Source organism: Empidonax traillii, unplaced genomic scaffold, assembly GCF_003031625.1.
Source record: "Empidonax traillii isolate 1590-97213 ecotype Southwest subspecies unplaced genomic scaffold, ASM303162v1 scaffold91:size2966241, whole genome shotgun sequence".
Taxonomy (NCBI): Eukaryota; Metazoa; Chordata; class Aves; order Passeriformes; family Tyrannidae; genus Empidonax; species Empidonax traillii.
This window is the reverse complement of record NW_020955284.1, coordinates 1,756,063-1,778,867: the sequence shown is the minus strand read 5'-3', so window position 1 is coordinate 1,778,867 and position 22,805 is coordinate 1,756,063. Positions and strand designations below refer to the sequence as shown.

The 22,805-nt window shown below is 47.0% G+C and overlaps 3 protein-coding genes across 8 annotated transcripts in view; 2 read left to right on the top strand and 1 right to left on the bottom strand.

The window, feature by feature from the left end:
• OSBPL2 (oxysterol binding protein like 2) overlaps positions 1–9,717 on the top strand; it is a 33,299-nt gene extending 23,582 nt beyond the window's left edge. The window contains exons 9-15 of one of the 2 annotated variants that reach the window (XM_027881623.1): positions 1,015–1,122; positions 1,841–1,930; positions 2,576–2,696; positions 4,586–4,714; positions 4,867–4,990; positions 5,660–5,750; positions 6,988–9,717. In XM_027881623.1, the coding sequence (XP_027737424.1) occupies positions 1,015–1,122; positions 1,841–1,930; positions 2,576–2,696; positions 4,586–4,714; positions 4,867–4,990; positions 5,660–5,750; positions 6,988–7,090 (766 nt within the window). In that variant the 3' untranslated portion in view covers positions 7,091–9,717. The remainder of the gene's footprint in view (positions 1–1,014; positions 1,123–1,840; positions 1,931–2,575; positions 2,697–4,585; positions 4,715–4,866; positions 4,991–5,659; positions 5,751–6,987) is intronic. The other variant, XM_027881624.1, reaches the window with a different exon arrangement.
• A 1,063-nt stretch (positions 9,718–10,780) lies between these two features.
• Positions 10,781–17,723, top strand: ADRM1 (adhesion regulating molecule 1). 3 transcript variants are annotated; one of them, XM_027881628.1, is made up of 10 exons: positions 10,781–10,890; positions 11,592–11,802; positions 12,046–12,162; positions 12,242–12,365; positions 12,795–12,881; positions 15,029–15,110; positions 15,341–15,462; positions 15,876–16,033; positions 16,778–16,880; positions 17,497–17,723. In XM_027881628.1, the coding sequence occupies exons 2-10, from the start codon at positions 11,593–11,595 to the stop codon at positions 17,601–17,603; spliced, it is 1,110 nt and encodes a 369-aa protein (XP_027737429.1). In that variant the 5' UTR covers positions 10,781–10,890; position 11,592; the 3' UTR covers positions 17,604–17,723. The 3 variants fall into 3 exon arrangements, with proteins under 3 accessions (XP_027737429.1, XP_027737426.1, XP_027737427.1); XM_027881625.1 differs by having other exon boundaries at positions 15,341–15,570; XM_027881626.1 differs by having other exon boundaries at positions 10,853–10,867; positions 11,588–11,802; positions 15,341–15,570.
• Positions 17,724–17,824: 101 nt separating this feature from the next.
• LAMA5 (laminin subunit alpha 5) overlaps positions 17,825–22,805 on the bottom strand; it is an 85,616-nt gene continuing 80,635 nt past the window's right edge. For all 3 annotated transcript variants that reach the window (XM_027881620.1, XM_027881621.1, XM_027881622.1), the window contains exons 69-80: positions 22,521–22,661; positions 22,194–22,324; positions 21,942–22,109; positions 21,723–21,855; positions 21,453–21,610; positions 21,159–21,345; positions 20,747–20,899; positions 20,500–20,659; positions 20,263–20,393; positions 20,072–20,162; positions 19,384–19,503; positions 17,825–19,244 (exon numbers count right to left, since the gene is read on the bottom strand). In XM_027881620.1, coding sequence (XP_027737421.1) covers positions 19,090–19,244; positions 19,384–19,503; positions 20,072–20,162; positions 20,263–20,393; positions 20,500–20,659; positions 20,747–20,899; positions 21,159–21,345; positions 21,453–21,610; positions 21,723–21,855; positions 21,942–22,109; positions 22,194–22,324; positions 22,521–22,661 — 1,728 coding nt within the window. In that variant the 3' untranslated portion in view covers positions 17,825–19,089. The remainder of the gene's footprint in view (positions 19,245–19,383; positions 19,504–20,071; positions 20,163–20,262; positions 20,394–20,499; positions 20,660–20,746; positions 20,900–21,158; positions 21,346–21,452; positions 21,611–21,722; positions 21,856–21,941; positions 22,110–22,193; positions 22,325–22,520; positions 22,662–22,805) is intronic.

The following is a 22,805-nucleotide window of genomic DNA, read 5'->3' as shown; positions in this document are numbered from 1 at the left end:
GGAGTGTTCTCTCCATACTTACTGGAAATAGAAGTGCAAGACATTTGTTACAGATGACAATGCTTGTCTCTGTATTATTTTGTATTAAAGTAGAGTTTGCAAGCTTTCCTAAGATGGATTGATTGCCAAGCAAGTAACTTCAGCATTTCTTTTTCCAGCACAGAAAGATGAGTGAAAATAGATGGCTTTGACTCTGCTGGTGAAAATGGGAATCCTGTTGTTTAATTTTTTGACTGCTTATAGGATAATGTCTTTTAAGGATTTAGAATCTCTTAACTCACCTTTAAAGCTTTTCACAAAACATTAAACCAAAAATGAATCCAAGTGAAAAATTCTTCAGTTCTAGGACTTTTCCTTCTTCTCAGTAAATCTTTGGGGAAAGGATAGAATTGAGTAGTAAACACAATTTTTAAATGTCATGTTTGTGAAGCTTGAAATGGTGATGTTTGTCCCAGTGGTGTTAAAAAAAAACCAACAAACAACTAAAAAAAGAAAAAAACCACTCACACCCCCAAAATTGCCTTCAGTGGCACCAAACAGGCCTCAAAGACTGATGAGGAAACTTGTGGCATATTTGTGAAAACCACTACTGCAGTGGTTTACTGTTGTTGCAGCACTTGAGTAGAAGACACTATTAGGTGTCAGTGTGGTTCTCCTGCCTGCAAGTATTATGTTTTATCACATACAACTTTAAAAGTGCAAATGAAAAAGATGAATTCCTGGACTGCTCTCTATGTTGGGCTGAAATTTGTAATCCAAAGCACAGCAACTGTGAGACTTATGTGAGAAGGGAGAAAAATAAAGGCAATATCACTTTATTAACTTGCACTAATGTTTGGATACGACACATTGTTGGCCTGTAAAGAAAAGTCTGTTTCTCTTCTGTTTTGAAGTTAAGTGCTGGCTGTTCATAGGAGTGCTAAATATTTTGCCCTGCCATGAGCAGAATTGTAAACAGGCTTACATTCCACCTCAGACTCCAGAAATTGATTTCTTTCTCTGTTTTCTTTACAGGCACAATGAAGCTTACACATGGACAAATCCAACCTGTTGTGTACATAATGTAATTATTGGTAAACTGTGGTTAGAACAGTACGGAACAGTAGAAATTGTAAATCACAGGTAATGCTAATCATGGACCTGAGGGTTGGCTCGTGGGCACTGCTATGTGGTCACTTGTGTTACAAAGCAGATGGTTTTGACTTTTGCCAGATACACAGGAAGCTTTGTTTTGTAGCTCCAAAGTATTGGGTTTGTTTTTTTTTTTTTTTTTTTTTTGCTTGTTTTGTTTTAATCTGCTTCTGACAAAAGCAAACTATCCCTTGGACTGGGCTTACCTGTCATGGTATTATTAATGAAAAGGCATAAGGTCAAATATGGGCTGCAAAGGTTTTACTTTTGTGAATAACCCATTCAAATTCAGCCCTGTTGACAGAGAACAGAAATAAAATTTAACTCCAGAACCCTTAAATGGAATAATTGTAGGAGTCCTGGAGTAAACCTCTGTCATGTTGATTGTGATTTGTCAGTTTTTTAGTTTTGATAATGGAGAATGTGTTGAATTAGGGGTATTAGGGATATTAGGGAAGATAATCAGCACAGGCTGATATCTTCATGTGCATACTTGTATCTTTTTTTGTTTATTGTGTGGAACTTTGAAATTGTGTGCCTTTTTCAATACCCCAGTCAGATAATAAACCATACTTGAAGAAAAGTAATAAATAACTAGCTCCCAACTAACTGTAACTATAGGAAAAAAAGCTAAATAAGGTAAAAAAAGGTAAATTACTGATGTATTTAGGGGCATGCTCCTTTAAGCTTGTACTTATTTCCTCTACAGTACTGGAGATAAATGTGTCCTTAATTTTAAACCGTGTGGACTGTTTGGGAAAGAGCTTCACAGAGTAGAGGGATACATTCAGGACAAACAGTAAGTCATAAAAGCCTCTTGCTCTCTCCATTTCTGGGCACTGGGATTGCTGGCATAGTGACCACAACTGATGTGACTGTGAAGCTGTCACCAATGGAGATTGTAACCCATTTTTGTTCTGTGTTAGCACTAATCCCCTTGATTCCAAGATGATAATTTTAGGCATTATTAGAAAAACTCTGCAGTCAAGCCTTTTGAAATAAAGGTATCCAGGAAAAATACAGATTATTTGCAACTGATTTCACCGTTGTACAGTCACAATTCCAGTCTTCAATTTAAAATAATGAGAATATGGTTATTAGAAGTTTTTAATTAACCCAAACCTGTTTCCTGGCTCCGAGTCTCTGTTGTGAACTGTTGGCTTTGATGTCCCCACACTCATTTAGCAGTGGCAAAAGCATGTGACTCTCATGAGGATGTGCTCTGCCTGGAAGACTGGAATGAGCTGAAACCTTTTTTTTTTGCATTACCAAATATCTGGTTTCTAAGAACCACCCATTCTGTGATTCTATGAAATCTGCAAGTAGAAACTTAAAATGCAAAGAAGTAGAAACCGGGTGTTTAATATAGACCAGAATCTGCGTGGCTTGGCTTGGAAGACTCAATAAGAAGCAAGAGCTCAGCCCCCTTTGCTTTTCTCTGCAGCAGAAAGAAGCTGTGTGTGATCTATGGCAAGTGGACAGAATGCTTGTGGTGCACTGATCCCACCACGTATGAGACTTACAAAAAGAGTGAGAAGAGAGGTGGAGAGCAGAAGAAGAAGCTGGTAAGGTGAAGGGATCTTTAGGGAGAAAAGATACTGAAATATCAAAAAAGAAAACAGAACAGCTTATTTAGGGAAATGACCAGGTGTGAATGGAGGGTTAAAAAACTGTCTGTCATTTGGTGGGGATTGGATGGGGGCTGTGAGAAGGCACTTGGCACTTTGCAGATGTAGGGTGAGCTGCTGGCATGGAAGAGAGCTCATGGAATGGTGTTTGCTGGAAATTTGTCAGAGAGAAGTCATCAAATATCAACCCCCAAACTGGTGTCCTGTCAGTCAATGAGGAAAGTGGCTCTACTGCCAACTCCAGGGGTAAATATACTAGGATTTGGGCAGTAAAAAAAAAAAAATTATATGTTTTTTTAAAGTCAGATACGCTTTTTGGTGATGCAGCCTTTCAGAATTTATGACATAGACAACCCGGACAGCAAAGAGGTCTGGAAACATGCAGAGTTTTTTCCCCACATATAAGCAGTGTCAGGTTTAGCACCAAAGCCTCAGTGTTGTATGGAAAATGGAAAATGTTGAATGGTGCAGCAAAGGACTGTTGGGTTTCCTGATATCAGTGGGTCCTGCAGACCCTGTTTGCTCAGTGACAATGAAAGGTTAAACAGAAGCCAATCACTCCTAATGTTAAGAGGCTCAAACTTTAAAAGCATTTACATCGGAAGAATCTAGAGCAACAACAGGCCTTGCTTTTGGCTCTGGGTTCTGTCATGGTACAGGTTTATATTTTGACTTTTTTTTTTTAAATAATAAGGTTCTGTTCATCTTAAGAAAATCAACTCTTTCTTTCCTTCCTTCCTGTTGTGTCTATATTTAGATGGGGAACTGTCTAACAGTAAACCAGATGTTGACATGGAAAGTAGCCTAGAAGTGTCTTTTTAAATAATGAATACTCAAACCAAATGATTGAAATTAGACTCTTAACCATATGGAGCTGTTTTCTAGCGTATAAAAAGGGCCCTGTTTAACTTAGGAGGGTATTTTTGAATAAAATAAATGAGCCATGTCAGAGAGGGCAGAAAGGAAATAAAAGGGGGGGTGGGAATGAAGAAAACTCTGATACTGTCACTCCAGGATGTTATTGCCTCAGACTTCCTTTCTGGTTGTTGTGGTTTTTAATGGGTTCTCAGGGTGAAATCCTCTAAAATTCCACAGTGTAGCTGTCTGTGTCCTGCAACAGCCACGTTCTCTCAGATTCTGAGAGCAGCCTTCTGAACATTGGATTTTATATGTGCATTATGGCAGTGCAGCTGGTAACAAAGGAACTTTGAAGGAAAGACACTGGATTCATAAACTGAAGCACACAGTATTCACAGTGAGAAAACTGGCAGTGCCAATTGTGATTAGAGTCTGGATCGTAAGAAATTGGACTGGAGCAGGGGCTTATCTTTTTCTAACCACACATCCAGATCTTTTGTAAATGACGAAGCAATATCCAAAAGCAGGTGTGCCCTGTTTGTGACTTTCAGGCCATTATGGGAACATGCACTGGTTTAAATTGCAGTCCTGGCTCATTTTAACCTGAAGTAGTCATGTTAGGTGAAATTAAGCTATGGCATAGAATAGAAGGGAAGCTGGAGAGAACACTTCTGAAAGACATTAATTTACTATTATTACTATTATTGATTTTTTTTTTTTAAAGAGACATTTGAGTCATACTTGAGGGGTGGGAGACTATTCATGGAAATCAGGAGCAAGACATTACATTAAAAATTAGAGGAACAGTGTACAGAATGAGTAAAAGCAAACATGAGGGAGGAAGCAGAAATACAGGAGAGTGTTTAGTATCTCAAATTTGAACAGATTCTTCAACAGCCACTGTGGAGTTTTGGATGAAACTGTCCAATGTTACATTGTTCCCCTGCCAAATGTTATCTCTGTTTCAGAGTGAAGATGATATTAAATCCGAAAATGATGAGGCTGATGATATGCCAGAGATTCAAGACACGGTGCATTTCATACCAGGCAGTAAATTGCTTTGGAGAATAAATTGTAGGCCACCAAACTCATCACAGGTAACTGTTTCAGTCAGCCTGTGCATTGTTCTTGCCAGTGATTTATCAAGGGAACAGTTTCCCTTGCAAGTCTTGTTGTGTCCATTGAATGTAGGGAATCTGGTGCCACTTTGCCAGAATAACTTGTCTGTTATCTTTATTTTGCTTTGAAGATGTACAATTTCACCAGTTTTGCTGTGAGTCTCAATGAGCTGGAAAAGGGCATGGAAGCAATATTGGCTCCCACCGACTGTCGGCTACGTCCGGATATCAGAAATATGGAGAACGGGAACATGGGTATGTGTTTGCTGCAGGAAATATTTCCACATTAATAACTTTTGAGAGGGATGACCAAAGGGAGGTTGATACAGGAAACACTGTCTTCAGTTTCTCATTCCAGAGCAGCCTTAACTCTTTTTCATCCTGTGTAGTGAATATGCATTTGAACTATGTATAGTGTCTGTTCTCTCCCAGAAAAGTCTGGGAGAGCAAATAGCATGCAAGGTGGATCCCAGGGCTGCTGTCCTGTGTTATGGGGTGTTTGCATGTTTATTAGCTTGTGGGGGGGAGCTGGCAGACGTGCTCAACATGCTCACTTGCTCTGGAGTTTGTCTGGAAAGACATGTGGTGAGCAGACGTGCTCTGTTGCTCTGGTGTTTGTCAGAGAAAACACATGAACAGATAGTGAAAAAAATCACTCTCTCTGTTATGCCTAATCAGAGCTGTTTCCTGCTGTCTCGGTGTAGTGTGCCTGATAGATAAAACACCAAAATTTCAGTTTCAGCCCTGTGTTTGTAGCAGCAGCTTTTCTGAAATGGCTGTTTTAGGCTTTTGTTGCTTGTGTACAGCGAATGCTTTGTGGCGCTTAAATGAGCTCTGCTTCATTTCTCTGCAGTCTTTCCTGTGTTTTCTTAAGTTTTGCTCCTATTTTGCTAAGTAACCAATTTCTCTTGGAATATTGGCTAGATGTGGCAAGCAAAGAGAAGGAGAGGCTAGAGGAGAAACAAAGAGCTGCTCGCAAGGAGCGTGCGAAGGACGAGGTGGAGTGGCACACACGGTAAGGGGGCAGGAGGGTGGTCAGTTGTTTAAGCTTGGAGTAGTTGGGTATATACTGCTTGAATGGTTTTTCTCCAGGACAGCATGTGTTTGATTTCCTCCAGGACAGAACAGTTTGTAGTGTCACTTAAAGCATTGCTGGGTCAGCAATTAAATATGTAGCTGTAAGCCAGAATTGCTGATAACTTTGTTCTGGACAAATGAGCTAATGATAAATGCTGAAACTTGTCATAATTAACTAGAATGGTAATGCTGGGGGTTTTTTGGTGGTATGTTTTTTTTTTTTTAACCTACAGAGGTCATATTTTTGTTAGAATGAGTAAAATGTTAAGTGTCATCTCTCCTTTAACCAGTTCCTGCCCAATTCCTTTAACCAATTCTTCCGGCAGTCAAATGAGATGTTGTGGCCCTTTAGGGCCTTTCATTTTCACACTTTTTGGATTTCTTGGCTTGGATACTTGAAAAAATTGCTTTTTGAATTGCATATTCAAGTGACTTCTCAGTCACAGAGTGCATCAGGGAGTGATGTGTGATTTGGCTGCTGCTCCCACGAGTTGCTTTTCGCAGCTGCCAGTGCTGTGCAGTCAGTCAAGTGTGTGCTCACAGCCAGTCACTGCAGGTGTTGCCTTCAAAGGCGAGAACTTTGGGATGCTCCCATGCTTTCATGAAATTCAGAAGAGAAAACATTTTCTTCACGAAGTCTGGAGGAGCAGCTACGGGCCAATTCCCATTAATACCTTTGAAAATCTCTTCCAGAGAACATAAAATTGTTTTCAGTCAACGTGGCTAAAAAGCGAGCAGCTGCTGATGTTCTGTGCAGAGCACAGCTCTGGAGAACAAATCGGTTTCCTCTTTGGACAAATTTACAAAGAGGATTGTGTAACTTTTTTGGCATAATATATGTTATATAATCTACAGTATCAATGTTAGTTTTATTAAAAATAGGACGGCAGTTTTAAAATTAATTTCATACTCTTTCTTGACTTTATGCAAAAAAAAAAAAAAAAAAGCTTTTCAAGGTGCTGATAATTGTGTAGGAAGTTTAATGCCTTGTTTTTCATGTTCAGAATATTTCCTGAATAATTTCCGGAGATTTTTTCTGATAAGAAATACCACTGTGTTTTTATAACATTTTGTGAAAGAGACGAGGTTGGTTTTTCTCCCCTATTAATAACTGTTCACTCTGTCTGCTTTTTTTGTTTTCTCGTTTCTCTCCTTTTTCTTTTTTTCTTTTACAGATGGTTTCATCAAGGCACTAACCCATACACTGGGACTTCAGATTGGCTGTACTCAGGTGGCTATTTTGATAGAAATTTCTCAGACTGTCCAGACATATACTGAAATTACAGAACCAATTGCTCATCTCATCCGGACATTTAGTTACTAGATTTCATTCCAAGCCGGTTCCTGTGGTTTTGTTGACAGCAAAAACCAGCTTTTCTAAGTAAATTTTAACAAAAATTCTATCAGTCAACAATCAATGATTTAATTACCACTAATGTTGGATTGCCAAATATTTAAATACCGTTGCGCTCATTCCATAAAGCTGCACCTGAAATCACCACGTTTTCACTAATTTTCAAAGGGACCTTTGGTTCTCCATCTTCTCCCCTAGTTTCTCTGTCAGGAGGATACGCTGTATCCGGTAGAGCACATAACATCCTTGAATACTACGTAACGTAAATAAAATAGAGATAATATCCTTGTTACTTAGTACAATAGCGAAGAATCTGAAGTTTTTGGAACTCGGAGCAGGGATGAAAAGCCAATGTGGTACCAACAGGGTCGAACCCAGTCCTGTCATACTCCCCGTACGTATGTAGCACTCCCTGGGGCCGGGAGCTCCCAGCCCCCCTCTCAAACAATTCCGTAACTGAGAGACTCGTGGAAACAAAACCCAACCTGAGCTTCTCACACCGTGGTTGTCTGTTACAATCTTCACAACTTTGGGACACTGTGAGCATTAAACTGTGTACCTGTGATGAATCCCATAAAAGCATACGTTAGGAGAAGGGAAGGGCGCAGTCCAGACGTGCTTTTTCTGAAGTCAAATGCTGTTCTTAAAAACAGGAGGAGCTTCGGAAGCAATAGCAGGAATGTCGAGGTGGTTACAATGTACAATATATTGCTTGCTACCACTTGGAGGCTTAACTTCTGCACTACCTTTGGCAGCTTTGGCACTGTGTATGCTCCTAGGCTAAACTTTCCTTTGGAAGCACTTCCGTATGTATATCCACACAGGTTCATATTTTTGGGGAAGTTTTGGTTTGCATGTTTTTTCATTAATAGGTCATGTCTGTTTTGTATGTTGTGAAAAAGCAGAATCAATTTAAAGCTTTGGCAGAGTTTATACCTATTACAAGTTTCCTGTGAGCACGTGATGTCAAAAAGTGGGATTTTTTTTGTTCCATATCAAGCCATCAATATGTAATACTGGAGAATAATCAATTACTGAACTGATGCATTCATTTTCTTTCAAGTGGTACACTTCAGGGGGTAAGGCAGGGAGAGAGGCTTGAAAAATTAGGTGCAGTAATTAAAACTAGTCCTAATGTTGCTGCTTCTTTTATGAAAGTTTTTAATTGAGTAACCAGGCAAAAATGGAGAGCGGCTGCACTGCTGTGAAGTTTACAGTAATTTAGAAAATGCTGGTGTTAAATGCCAGCAACATGAGGAGTTCAAGAAAGAACTGGTCTGATTTATGTCCAAAACATCTGTGGTTTCATCCAGAGGATAGATTTTTGAAGTGCGTCTCTCCCAGCCACAGGATTAAAAGACAAAAGAAAGTTAACATATTCATAGATAAACATTTTTCTATCAAATTGTGCATCTAATGATTAGATTAAATTTGGGGGAAATTTAGTTGTTGGCTTCACTGGAAAAATAAGAGAAGCTATAAAACTTAAGGCAGTAAGGAAGGGCCTGATCTGAAACATACTTGTGGGGACGTGATTCTGTTGCCAAAATTTGTACCTTGTGTTGACGCAGGTCCTCAGGACTTATGAGCTGAGTTGGTGACACGGTGCAGGCAACAAGGTCGTGTTTGTTTCTAGTAAGTGCACAGACACTTCTAAAAAGACATTGCTGAGCCACATGGAACAGCATAAAAATAGTTTTGATAAAAAAATTGAACTTTAATGACTGTGCCAGGCACTCTAATCCTTTTCCAAACTTGCTGCAAGCAGGTTAGGAAACCCTTTGTTAGATGAGGATTGAAAGGATTCGTGTATTAGGCCAGTTTAACATCTCATGGGAGTTTAAAACTTGCTTAAACTACATGGTATGTTTAATGCTGGATTAGTGTTTTTAAAACAATACGTATGAATAGAAATTGCCTGAATGGAAAAAACTGTAAGTAGTTGCTAACGAGATGTTCTGTTTCTAAGAGGAGGTGTACAGGTTAGCATCCCTCTCGTCTAAGCCATGATTTAAATTCGAAGACCTAAAGCCTTGTCATTATGTGGAAGCATGAAATAATTGTACCAACGTGTTTAATCCAAACTTCAGTAGAGAATCTTCATGGGATATAAAAAGCAACTGGGAACATTTCCAAAGTAAGAAACACCTCATTAGTTACATCTTCACCCCCTTCTCCCCTTCCTTTAGTGTAAAGCTTTTAGTAAAATTTCAGATTAGTTCCAAACCCATTCTTCTAATTTATTGTTCTTCATTGACAACACTTACAGAACCCTTTCCCCTGTGCTGCTGACACGGCTGTGCTTGGCCAGCCCTGGTATTCCTGATGCTCTCAAAGTCCAAAAGTTTTATTTTCGATGCAGATCTCGCCTCAGTAGTTTACGTGTCAAAACATTAATAACTTTGCACCTTTTGAAAGAATGTCACTTTTATAACTTGATGAAACACTGTATATAAGATAACTGTGTTAGTATATGTTAATACAGCTACGTAGAGAAACCAGCTAGAAAGAAATTATAATAAATACTTAATAAATACCCTTTGGGCCTCTGGATGGTGACAGAGATTTGCGTGAGACCTGTACAGGTGGGGCAGGAGGACTCTGGCTTTGCTCAGCCAGTGCTGGGGCTGTACTTGGATTTCACCATGATGTTTATTGGATGAAGATGATTTAAATGGGAGCCAGGGACCCCTCCAGCCTTGGGTGGAGTTGTCTGACCGTGGTGGGTGCTGTTCCTTTAGCACCCTGTGGTGTGTGGGGTGAGGAGGGTGTAGGGTACAGGGTGGGAAACCTGCGTGGGGACAGGGAAGGGGCAGTGGGAAGAGCCATGGGAGCGCTCCCAGCACTGGGGCCTCACACTGGCCGTGTCTGAGCTGGAACGAGTGGACTTCTATTAAAAATGTAATAGAAGCGAAAATTAACTTTGTAGTTATGTGTTTGTGTCTTCAAGGCAATGTCGTGTTGTAAATTGGGAGCAGCTTTTCAGACATCTGGCATTTACTAGGTAATTATTGTTACCTGGACTAACAAGGGCAGGAACCATCCACCCTAAATCACCCAGAGAGAACAGAACTAATTAGAAGTATTTATTCTTGTTTATTGATTAAAAACAGTTTCCCAGTAAATTTTTTTACTGAAACTGCTTTTAAAAAACAAACCCAAGACTTCGCCCAGCGACGCTGCTTCTGTTGGGAATATACCAGTGTTGGCCGAGCCCCACACGGAACAGTGAGGGCTCCTTGGAAAACACCTGGGATTTGGGTCAGTGAATCAACACTGAAACGCTGTGAGGCAACCGAGGGGTTTGGGCATGTGCAGGAGAGCTCCTCCGTGGAAAGATTTATTTTTGTAGCACTTTGACGGGTGTGACGGGAATGAAGGTGGTTTTGGAGACGCGGCGGCCCCCGGGCTGTGTTTGGCTGAGGGGAGGATGGGGAGTGGGGGGGGGGGGGGGGGGGGGGGGGGGGGGGGGGGGGGGGGGGGGGGGGGGGGGGGGGGGGGGGGGGGGGGGGGGGCGCCGCCATGTTCCGTGACACAGCAGGGGCAGCTGGCCCCGCCCTCCCCTCGTGATTGACAGCGGCGCGGGCCAATCGCGCGGGGCCGCGGCGGCGCGCGCCCCGCGGTGGGCGGGGTTCCGGCGCGCGGGGCAGGAAGAGCTGAGGCGGCGGAGGAGGAGGAGGAGGAGGAGGAGGGAACAGGGACGGGGAGCAGGGAACGGGAACAGGAGCAGGTACCGCCGGGACCCCCCGCCACCACCCGCGCTCGGTGGGGCCGCGCCGGGGGGGATGGGGAAGGCGGTGTGGCGGCCTCGGAACGGTCCGGCAGGAGATGGTGGCCTCCGGGCGGGCGGGGGGCGCCGGGACCGGGCCAGGCTGAGCTTCCCCGTCCGGCTCCGGCTCCTCTCCGGCTGCGGCGGGGCCGGTCCGGTCTGGGAGCGCACGGCGAGCCCGGGAGCGGCCGCGCAGCCGCCTGGGCCCGGCATCGCCGCTCGGTCACTCGGTGCGGACGTGGGGCGGGGGAGGGGGGGAAGAGACAGGGGGGCACCGTGAGGGGGCACCAGGAGGGTCAGTCGCCTGCGGGGCTCTGCTGGGATGCTGGAGCCGCAGTCTGAACATACAGCTGGGCTTTCTGCGCGTCCCTGAGCTTTGAACCGTAATTCGAACCGAATAAGGAAGCGTCAGGGGACAGTGGTTTCATTTTCAAGTACCTCAGCACGCAGGCTCACCTTTGTTAGTGAAGGTCTGTGAGGCCTCCTGGCTTCATTCAGGGTTCCGCTTTAGCTCAGCTGGATCACCCTGGAATTCTGCAAGCAGCGGGACGCATTGCTTTTGTGGAGCCCACATGACAAAGCTTGAAATTTGATACTAGGAAGAGTGAAGGGGGGAAGGTTTCTCATCATACCTGCTGCTCACTCTCTCTTTCCAGGATGTCTTCAGGTGCATTATTTCCAAGCCTGGTGCCAGGCTCCCGTGGCTCCTCAAGCAAATACCTGGTGGAATTTCGGGCAGGGAAGATGTCCCTGAAAGGCAGCACTGTAACCCCAGACAAGAGAAAAGGCCTAGTTTACATCCAGCAAACCGACGATTCCCTCATTCACTTCTGCTGGAAGGACAGGACTTCAGGCAACGTGGAGGATGTGAGTATGGGCTTGAGGTGTTAAGTCATGGCCTGTCTTGTTATGTTCTGCTGGTATTGCTGAAAGAGCTCCTCCAGGACAAATTAGGGTGAGAATGTCACTGACAGACCTGCACTTCCATGCCCTCTCTGCTCTCAGGAGCAGATGGAAGAAGGTTTAAGGAGGGAGGCAGAGGCTTTGGGAGGCGAAAAGAAATGTCAGTGTATTTCCTCAAACAGTTGTTCCTCCTGCCGCATTTTCCAGGATCTGATTATTTTCCCTGATGACTGTGAGTTCAAGAGGGTCCCGCAGTGCACCACGGGCCGTGTGTATGTATTGAAGTTCAAGGCGGGATCAAAACGACTCTTCTTCTGGATGCAGGTTTGTGGGGAGTCGGTGGCAAAGGTCTGGGGCCAAAATCCTCCCAGTCTAACTGGTACCAAGAGCAACTCTCTTGCAGGAGCCGAAGACAGACAAGGACGAGGAGCACTGCCGTAAGGTGAACGAGTATCTCAACAATCCCCCCATGCCGGGGGCGTTGGGTGGCAATGCCAGCGGAGGCCACGAGCTGTCAGCACTAGGAGGTACAGTCCATTCTCTGCTCCTTCATGTCAGAGGCCTATTTTTTTAAAAAGATTTATGTCTAGAATTAGCACTTAGAGTTCCCTAGGAAGACATTCCTGATGACTGTGGAGGGTGAGTTGGGGACAGCGTTAATACCAGAAGCGTAAACGTGATTTTTAGCAGAAAAAAACTGTGCTGTTAAAATAGGTGCAGGCTGAAAGTTAAGACTGCCAGGAGAAATCTTTTTGTTTCCAGTAGATTCTCTGGAGTCTTACCTCTTTATGAAGCCAAGTTGCATTTATCTTTTATGAAGATCATGAATCAGTAAACACTTGAAACTGTTTTTCCATACAGAATGTGATGCCAATTAATCTCCTGCTGTTTGAGCCGGAGTGCTGTGAAAAAAACCTATGTGAATATGTTGTGTTTCAGAATGTTTTTGTTTTTAGGTGAGGGTGGCTTGCAAAGCCTTCTTGGAAACATGAGCCATAACCAGCTCATGCAGCTGATCGGACCAACGGGCTTAGGAGGACTTGGTAAAATGCTTTAATATCTTTATGCCAAAATGGTATTTTCTCCTGCCAGGTTAAATCTTACCTGACAATATTTTCAAGTAGTGCTATTGACCTCAATAGCGCTCCTTTCACATGAGAAGGCAAGGTCCTGTCTCAGAGATGAGCCTAGGGCAAAAAGGGTACCAGATTCTACACAGCACTCATCTCAGGGCTTGATCTGCGAGCAGCCTTGGTTCTACTCCTTGCTGCACTGATCCTTCTGCCTTTTTTTCCCCTCCTTTTTTCTACTCCTCCTCTTCCTCCTAAATATTCACTGGAGCAGAGGCTGAAAACCAGGGATTCATTCCTGGTGCATGTCCTGGTTATCAAGCTGTGGAGCTGCTGGTGTTGTCTCTGGTTCAGTGAATATTTGTGTGCAAAGTAGAGAGTGTTCAAGAGGAAGATTGGAGCCTGCCCAGCCCACAGCACTCCCTGGTCAGAGGGGCAAGGCTTAGGTCAGGGCTTTCTCTCCTGGGCTACCCTGGGGAGAACTCAGTCACTGTGCTGGATTCTGAAGGGATGAGGGGTGTGTTGGAGTTCCTGCTGTGGTCTGTTCTCAATTCTATCCAAGCTCCAAGAGCATTTTCTGAGAGGTCAAACTCTCAAGTGAAAATAGGCTAAGGCACACAGATAGCAGTAACTGAGGTTCTGTGCTTAAGCTCCAAAGTCCATTTTTGTGGATCTGGCTCGTGTCTTTTTAGCTTCAGATGCAAATTTTGTTGGTGGGATGTTCAGATGCAAATCTCATGTTAGTGTTGGAAGATTCTGGCTTTTTAGGATGTGTTTGGAAAAGTTCTTCCTTCTTGAATCTTCACATAATCCTGAGACTTTTTCTCTTCTCACCACTTTTTCTCAGTAGCTCTTGTTCCTTTGCCTTTACATCCAGCCATAAGCCAGCTTGACATGAAGGTCACTACTGTAACTAAAGGGGAACCATGTGCTTGCCTCTGCAAACTGGGGTTGTGGTGAATCCCTGGGGATCATTTCCCCTGGGACTGTCATCTCTACACATCTGGTTTGCATCTCCCAGGGCTCTACAGAGCTCCCAAGGAGCTCTCTTGCTCGTGGGTCACTTCTTAGTGAGGACAAACGGAGCAGAGCAGGGTTGTACAGCCAGGGGTCTTTCATCTGCCATGCCTGCTGCTGTGGAAGCTCTGGGATGGGTGACAAAAGTGTTGGGACATCTTTCCATGGGATGGGTCCAGTAGAGGGAGGGACTAGTGGGGCTCACTCTGACCCACAGAGTCGGCAGCTGCAGTTGGCCACAGGTTTGCTCGTTGTTGTCTGTCCTCTGCTCGCAGGCAGCTCCCAAGGTGGGTGATGGATGCAGGTGCTCACATAGGAATGTGTGTCTAATCAGTTGTGGTGCAAGGAACCGGTGACGGGAAGAGTGTGGGAATTGGAGTGTTTGCCTGATGTGGCTCAGAGGAGTTGCAGGGGGACAGTCAAGTCCCTGCCAGCTCCAGGGGGCCCAGCAGCCAGGCCTTTCCCCAGCTCTTGTTAGCTGAGGTTCTGGGTGCTGCGTTAAGTCCTCGGTGGTTGGATGTGTGATGGAGGAGGCTGATTCTGGTTTCTTTGGCATAGGGCTGTTGGTCTCCTGCTGGCCGCTCCCCTGGGAGCACTTGGTGCGTGGGGTTTTCCTCACTTGGTCTGTGAAGTGTTTAAGGGCTCAGCTGGTTCTGCTGCGCATCCCTGCGTTAGGTTTGATGCTGCAAAACCCCAGTGTGTGGAGGAGACAGTGGTGGTGACTCAAAGGCGCCTCTGGGATCTTCTGCTGAGGGCCTTGGCTTGAAAGTTCAGAGACAAGTTGGATTTTCAGAATAGCAGATAAGAGATTGGGCTGTGTTACAATGATTATGTATGTACAGCACAAACTGAAGCAGTTTCATCCTTGTGTACACGTAGAAATTGAATCGTTTTGGAAATGTTCAGGGATGCAAGATCAAAGAACAAGAGCTGATAATTTACAGAAGGGGGTGGGGGGCCTTAGGCTGGGCTCTTTCATCCCCTCCTCTATTCTAGCAAATAAAAACCTTTCAGGTGCAAGAGCGACCTCTCTAGAGCAGAGAGGTGCAGAAAACCTGAAGGAATAAATGTCTAAACATGTTTTTGTTTTATGTTTACGGAAGGTGGGCTGGGCGCGCTGACGGGGCCTGGGCTGGCCAGTCTGCTCGGGAGTGGGGGACCCCCGACCAGCAGTTCCTCATCAAGGTAGGAGGCCCGTCTGCCCTGGAACTGGGGAGGGTTTGTCACATGAAGCTGCCACTTGTGTGGGAGGAGTCATGGCCTGTTGAATGGGGAATATGGTGGGAATTGAACCTGCTTATTACCTCTCCAAAGTGGGGTAGGAGCTTTTCATACTCTTAAGGGCTTGAAAAGAAGCTTTTTCGGGGTACAAGAGGTTTTTGCAGGGGATTAATTCTCCCCATTCTCTTGCCCAGCTCTCGCAGCCAGTCGGCTGCAGTGACTCCATCTTCCACGACTTCTTCCACCCGTGTAACGCCTGCCCCGTCCGTTCCTGCGGCTGCCTCCGTGACCAGTCCCAGCCCCGTTCCCAGCTCGGGTAATGGAACCAGCTCAGCCACAAGCCCAACCCAGCCCATTCAATTGAGTGACCTTCAGAACATTTTAGCTACTATGAATGTGCCATCTGGAGCAGGAGGACAGCAAGGTAACAGTGTTCTGGCCAGACAGCTTTGGATCCAGGAATCCTACAGAGCTGTTGTACTGTCCTGTCCTGTTCCAAATTGGTTTGAAAGGTCTCTTAGCATTTTTTTGGTTCTTTTTTTTTTTTTAAATTTCAATGCTGTTCTTGGTGCTTGAAGTCTTATTCTCACTCCAAAAGTGAGAAAGGGAGAAAGGATGCTGGCAGGGTGCGAACTATGTTTTACTACTCAGACTTAATAATTTGCTTTACATGACAAAAACATGTGGTTTTGTGCATAGTCTAAAGGCCAACCCTTTATTTTCTCCTAGTGGACCTGGCAGCTGTTCTGACTCCTGAGATAATGGCTCCCATCCTGGCCAACGCTGAAGTTCAGGAACGATTGATGCCTTACCTTCCCTCAGGGGAATCCCTGCCACAGACTGCGGAAGAGATCCAGAACACCCTGACGTCTCCTCAGTTCCAGCAGGTAGATATAGATGCCTGGCTGTGGGGGGAAGTGCACTTCTCCTTCCCTCCTCCCCCGTGCCCCTGATTTTCCAGGTTCCTTGACATTTTTCAGAGTGGGAAGTTGCTCAGTAGAAGTGGAAAGGAGGAGGGACATGGTTTAAAGGAGCACTAGTTCTTCCTGCAGTCACCAAGGGCAGATGAGAATGATTTTACTTTTTCTTTTAGAGTTGGGCTTTACCTTTCTCTTTATTATAAATGCTCTCTGGCAAATGACAGGAGTAGTAGCAAACTTATTACTGCCTGTCAAATAGTAGCTCGAGCAGTCTCCTTAAGTCATTTCAAGTGACTGAAAGGAAGAGATGCTCATGTTTACAGCACTGCATTCCTTGTTCCTCTTGAAACACCAGTCCTTTAATTCCAGGACGCTCTGTATGATTAAAGCTGGTGTGTTATAGTCCAATATGAACTAAGTATTTACACATTTGAAATTTGATTGATTGAAATTTTGTCAACTTGCAAAATTTCAGTGGCTTAAATTACTGTTTTTAGTTTGAACTGCAGCAAGCTTTCATGCAACCAAGCCTCAGAAGCGAGGCATGTTTAATGGGTGATTATTTGATGGAGTATCTGTTCCGAAGCCAGCTGTGCGGCCATTGTGCCCTGACAGGACCACTCTCCTCCTGGGATTATTGTCCAGCACCCACCTGATGCTGCAGGAACATGATGCAAACTTTATTTTGACGCTGTTGACTCCCATTCACAGGCTTTGAGCATGTTCAGTGCTGCCTTAGCTTCAGGACAGCTGGGCCCACTAATGAGCCAGTTTGGGTTACCTGCAGAGGCAGTAGATGCAGCAAATAAAGGCGGTAAGTACTGGTGGTGGTGGGGACAGGATGAGGTGCTTTGTTGGGGTGGTTTGACCACTGAGTGTGGAGTGGGATCAGCTCCTGTGTAACTGTCCAAAGCTGACTCTGCACTGATTTTTGCAAGGAAAAGATGGATATTTTGGCTGTTTCCCAGCAGGCACAGTGAGGTCAGACACAAATTCAGAGATGTGTGAGTTTTGCAGAGATGTGCTGAGCAGCCTTGGCCTTGTTTTCTTTCTAGAGGTGTCACAGTCACCTTGTTCAGGAATGCCTTTTTGTGGGAGTCCTTAATGATCCATCTGAACACAGCGAACACAGTTGGGCCCACAGCTCTGGGGGCAGGGGGTATCCCATTTCCCTAATGAGCTTTTACCATCCCTTCCATTACTGCAGGAATTCTGCTCTTAGGCTGCCCATGCACAGTTAAAGTGCATAAAATGCTGGCTGTGTCAGAGAGATCTGGATATGTGTTATATTGACTGTTTAATATTTTTTCCCTGCTAATTCATACTAAAGCACCTGTTTGCTTTCCAAATAATGAAGATTAACCTCATCTGGACAATAATGTCTGGCCCAAAAAACGCAAAGTTCAATAACCAATGTGTTTAACTTCTAGATGTAGAAGCCTTTGCCAAAGCCATGCAGAACAGTGTCAAGTCAGACCAAAAGGAAGGAGACTCTAAGGACAAGAAAGACGAAGAGGAAGATATGAGTTTAGATTAAGTTATTTGCTCTTCCTTACAGATATTCCTAGATACTAACTTAAAACAACTGCAGTAGGATTACTAACTTCATATTATGCTTCTATAAATCTACGAATAAAGGAATTTTCTTTATCTGCCATACTGTTCTTTCCAGTCTGTACAGTAGTCCCTCTTGTGCTGCTTCCTGAGATGCTGATTATCCCCCTTCCAGCTCATCAGCCTCATGTTTACTGTTCCCCAGTAAAGTGAGAGTAACATAAAACTTTATTTGACTCCAAAGTATGTACCAGTGATTTACAAAGACCATCTTTTAATACTACAACTTTAAAAACAGGTCATAATTACATTTGTTTAAAATGGATGTTAAAAACCCATTTTACAATATTTACCCCTCATAAAAAAAAAAAACCAAAACCCACAATATAATGATATAAGTTACAAGTCCATTTCAGAAGCAAGATTTTGTCCCCACGTGGCCAGAGATATATATACACACATGAATATATATATGACGTGTAAGTGCACGAGTGAACTGGGTGTCTTGGGAGCATAAAAGCTGTTTTCAAGTGAAGGCTGCACTACACCAGGTGTGAGGGAGGCTGAGCAGGAGCCAGGGTGGGTGAGGGCCAGGTGTCACCTTGCACACCTGGCCAGATGTGGAGCTAACCTTTCTATTTCTTCCCTTTCAAGCAATAGTTTCTTGCTTCACACAACAGGACTTTAGTCATTGTACTGGCAGTGCTGGATGCAACTGCAGAGTCAGTGGTGGTTGTGTTTCTGTTTTCCTCAGCAGTTCTCCCAGCGCATTGTTCTTTTCTTTTGATTTTTATAAATTACTCTGATTAGATGATGCTAATTCTGTGAACAGAATTTTGTCCAAGTTCCCCCTTGCAGAGCTCTTTGTGTAGCAGTGGCGGGTGAGCTGAGACTGCCCTTGGGGGGGAGGTTAAATGTGCCTTTGCTTATAAAACCACAAAACTGATGAAATTAATCCAGTTTGTCCTAATTGCATTTATGATAAAACAGAAACTGCCTGCAGCCTTTATCAGCAGACAGTCTGTGATGGTTTATTAATAGCCTTGAGTATTCTGTGAACTAAATCTATGTGCATTGTGAGTGTGGGGTGAAGGGAACAGGATCCAGGACACGCTGCCATGTGCTCCAGCCCACGCTCTGTCGCGTGCAGTCGCTCCCACCACGAGCCACGTGGCAGCACAAGTCCTGCTGCAGATGCTTCACCACCAGGGAAGGACTCACCTGTCGCCACATTCTGCTCCAACTTTTTGGTTCTGTCTGTGAAACATGTCCCCAGAGTGCCCCCTTCTCCCCAGCCGTCCTCCCCTGCCCTCCTTCCCCCTTGGATTCGTGGCCCCTCTGGTGTGGCCCAGACTTGTGCCTGCAGTCACCGGAGTTCAAATGTGTCTGAGCACGGTCGATGCCATCGAGTGGTGATGCCGGGGCCCGGAGCAGCGTTGTGTCACTCAGGCTGGACATGGATGTGGCACTTACAGCACGGGGCAGCCCTTCAGGCCCACGGAGCCCCTGGCAGTCCCGGCTCGCGGCAGGTCCACGTGCCTCCGGTTAATCAGCAGGTTCCTTACACAGCCCACGTAATGAGGGAGGGGAGGTAACAGCAGCCCTGTGCTGGCCTTGTCTGTCTCTGCAGATGGAACAAGGAAAAGCAGGCATTAGTCTGGCTCATAACAGGGCAGGAGATTAGTACCTCTTCCTTGCACCAGGAATAGTATCTTGCTTGACTTTGGGGTATTTCTTTCTGGAGCGTGTCTTTCCCAACTCACCTGGCAGCCCTCCCAGGGAGAAGGTCGCCCTTGTGCTGGGTGCAGGAGGTTGATTGGGTCCCACTGTGTGGTTGCCTTCTGTGTCCACATCAATTTGGATTATGTTTTTCCATTTGGTAACTTTGAAAGAAAACAAGAGTCAGCGTTGCTTCCTTACCCAGGGAGCAAGTCCACCTCCACCCTCCGGCCCAGCCCAGTGCTGGAGCAGAGCAAAACTACTGACCCCCAGCCCCAAAAAGGGCTTGATGCAAAACCTCAGCACTTGCTCAATGGCAGCTAAATTAAAGGGTGAGTCTGCTGTACTGGTGTGAATCCTGCATTCCCTGCTCCCAGCTGTGGGCTTTGAGCCCCCTGGACACACTTGACACCAAAGCAAGTTGGGCTTCCACTTTCAGCAGGACATCGCAGTCCTGGATGGAGCCAGGCCCATGGGGGACAACATCCTTGTCCTCACTGGCTGCTCCATGACCTGGAAAAACCCTGTCTTTCCTGCCCACCAGATTTGACAGCACTAAGATCAGGCAAGGACTTTTATTAATTAAGAAATTACTAAATGGCAGCTACAATCTTTTAAATTAAATGCATACGGGTGGGGCTGGGGTTTAAATACCCAAGGAAGGGCCCTGGGTTTCCCCAGGAGATGTAGGCTAAGCAGGGGTGGGGCAGAGTCCCTGAGCTGTTACCTCACCTGCGATGGTGTGCCACTGCCCGTCACAGAGAGATGGGCACGTCACCGATGCAGAGAACTCGTCAGTCCCAGCATTTGCTCTCACAGTGACCTGAGTGAGACAAACCCATTAGGGCCCAGTGAGCAGAGTGGGACGAGCAGGAGATGGACACAGCTTCTGAAAACCTGTGGGGAAGCCACCCTCCCACTACCTTGGTCTCCTCCATGTACAGCAGGAGATAGCGGCTTCTCCTCGTGCCGACGTGGAAGATGAGGCCCGAAGTGCTGCGGGGACGCACCTCCATTGTCACCTCCAAGTCCTGCTCAGTCACCACTGCATCAGCTGGGAGAGAAATGCCACTGGTGAGGAGAGGGACAAGGGGATTCCCACAGGATGTGTCCCACCCAGTCCCAGGGCTGTGGGAGACAGCCCAAGCTGCTGTTGGTACCTAGGGCGATGGACCCGCCATCTGCAGAGAAGAAGACCCCGCTCTCCAGTGAGCCCTCATAGCAGGGTGTCACCCCAAAGGTGCGTGAGGGGGGACCCAGGGGCCTCCCGTCCAGCTGTGGGTTCCTCAGGCAGCCATCGAAGCTGGAGGCCAATGCAGCCTGTGGAGAGAGGCCACTGGATTGAGCACAGAGGATGGAAAATCCTGGGAGGCACAAGGTGATGCCACGGGAGTGACAAGCCCTTACCGGTATGTGAGCCTTGGCTTTTCCAGCCAGGACCCCCCCCACGTACAAGGGGGTTTGGGCCACAAAGAGCCCTGTGGTGGCCACTGCAGCATCCTGGGCTCGCAGCCCGTCGATGACCAGCTGGGCCCGGCTCTGGTCTCTGCTGAAGAAGACCTGCAAGGACCAAAGGTCAGTGCCAGGACTGGAGGCCTCCCAGGTTGGGAGGAGCCCCAGGGATGTGCCCAGTGACAGGAGCCCTGGCTGTATTTTCACTCTCCCCTTTGCTTCCATGGGACTGCAGGTGTGCCATGTGGTACCAGGAAGCGATTACCGGAGCAGGGCTGTACTGGGCCAACCCCTGCAGGGGCATCTGTCACTGGGGGGGAGAGCTGTGGGTTTGAAGAGGTCCCGCTGAGCCCCGATCTCTGCTCACCGTGTGCCACCGCCGGTCCCGGTACTTGTCCCTGCTGCGGATCCGCAGCCGGCGCCTGCCCACGTCCACCAGGAAGACAAAGCGCCCGTTGGAGACAAAGAGAGCCATGAAGGAGCCCCTCTCACCCGCCACGTAGAACAGCAACCCACTGGAAGAGTTCAGCTTCACCTCCAGGGAGAAATGGCACCTGCAGGGACAGGGGGTAACGGGAGCACCCGGCTCTCCAACACCTGCTCTCCAAGCCATGGTCGCCAGGGCCAAGCCTGTGTGGGGTGGGCATGGGGCCAGGCTCACCTCCACCCAAAGGAGGCTGGGATCTCATCAAACTCCCAGCGACTGTTCGGGGCCCCCCCAAAGCGGAAGGTGCCCCTGGCTGCGCGGGGCTGAGGGTGCAGCTGGCAGAGCCCATCCTGGTTGTGGCGGCGGCCCTTGGGGGCAGGCTTGCCTGGCACCTACACGAGACACACCAAGGACTGGGGTGAGGGGAGCAGGTGCCAGCACAGGTGCTCAGCAGTGGCATGTGAGGAGGATGAGGATGTGGGGAGTTCTGGCAGCAGCTGGTACCTTGGGTTTCCTCCTGTCCTTCTTTGGAGTGACTCTGAGCTGCTGCGGCTGCTCACCCCAAGGACAGCTCATGGTGACATTGATGCTCTCCACGTTCTGCTGAAGGTCCACCACCATCTGTGGCTCTGACACCCTACGCTCGGGGAGAAGACATCCTTGTCACCAGAGCAGCAGGGAGGGGCTGAGCCCTGCCCTCTGAAGTGGCACGGGGGTGCTCACCGCTTGACGAAGACATTCCCGATGCATCCGGTGAGGTTGCTGAGGGCACCTGGATCTGCTGAACCCCCGAGCTGGAAGTGCTGCCGCCCGTCCTGGCGCCGCTGCCTCCGGCTGGGCCGAGGGCCTGTCACTGTGTCCTGCAGCTCGTCGTCCACGTACAGCCGGACCCTGGGGGAGAGAGGAGCAGTGGGGGCTCAGCAGGTCCCTGTGGCCATTGGCACCCCAGCCCCCATAAAGCATCGGGACACGTACCCACGGGCATCGCTGTAGAAGGCCACGTAGTGGGCCCTGTCATCTGCATAGGCATTGTCAGTGATGACTTCGGTTCCCAGCAGGTTCAAGGCCAGCTGGCCCTTCTGGAGGGACACCTGGCACGTCCCCTCCTGCAGAAAGCATCACCCCATTGCTGCCCAGCAGCAAAAGGAAGGACTCATTTCCCCACTGCCCTCCAGGAGCTCAGGGTGCAGATCTCACTGCAGATTCAATTCCCTGGCCCCACCAAAATTCCCACAAAGGGAAAGCAGCACCATCACCAGCAGCCCCACTGCTGGGATACCCAGGGGTCCTGCAGGTGCCCACCTGGGTGGTGTGGTGGTAGAGCAGCCCCTCGCGTTGGCTCGTCCGGAAGCCGAAGCCGCTGTAGAAATCCCGCAGCCCTGGCACGTCCTTCAGAGCCAGGGTCAGGTAGCCATGGCCATGGACACTGACTGAGCGGGCAACCTGTGAGGGACATCACAGAGGCAAGGTGGGAGCCTGGCCCTGGCGTTGCTGGGGTGCTGGGAGATGACTGAGGTGCTCTGGTCCCCACTGGGTCTGGCTGGTCCTACAGTCCGCCACGCAGAACACCTCACCATGACCCCTCCG

Bases quoted from the DNA above. Each gene is read 5' to 3' on its own strand.
- ADRM1 (XM_027881625.1), top strand. From the start codon at position 11,593: ATGTCTTCAGGTGCATTATTTCCAAGCCTGGTGCCAGGCTCCCGTGGC. The intron at 12,882-15,028 runs GTAAAATGCTTT...TGTTTACGGAAG, and splicing joins AACGGGCTTAGGAGGACTTG to GTGGGCTGGGCGCGCTGACG. The intron at 15,571-15,875 runs GTAACAGTGTTC...ATTTTCTCCTAG, and splicing joins TGGAGCAGGAGGACAGCAAG to TGGACCTGGCAGCTGTTCTG.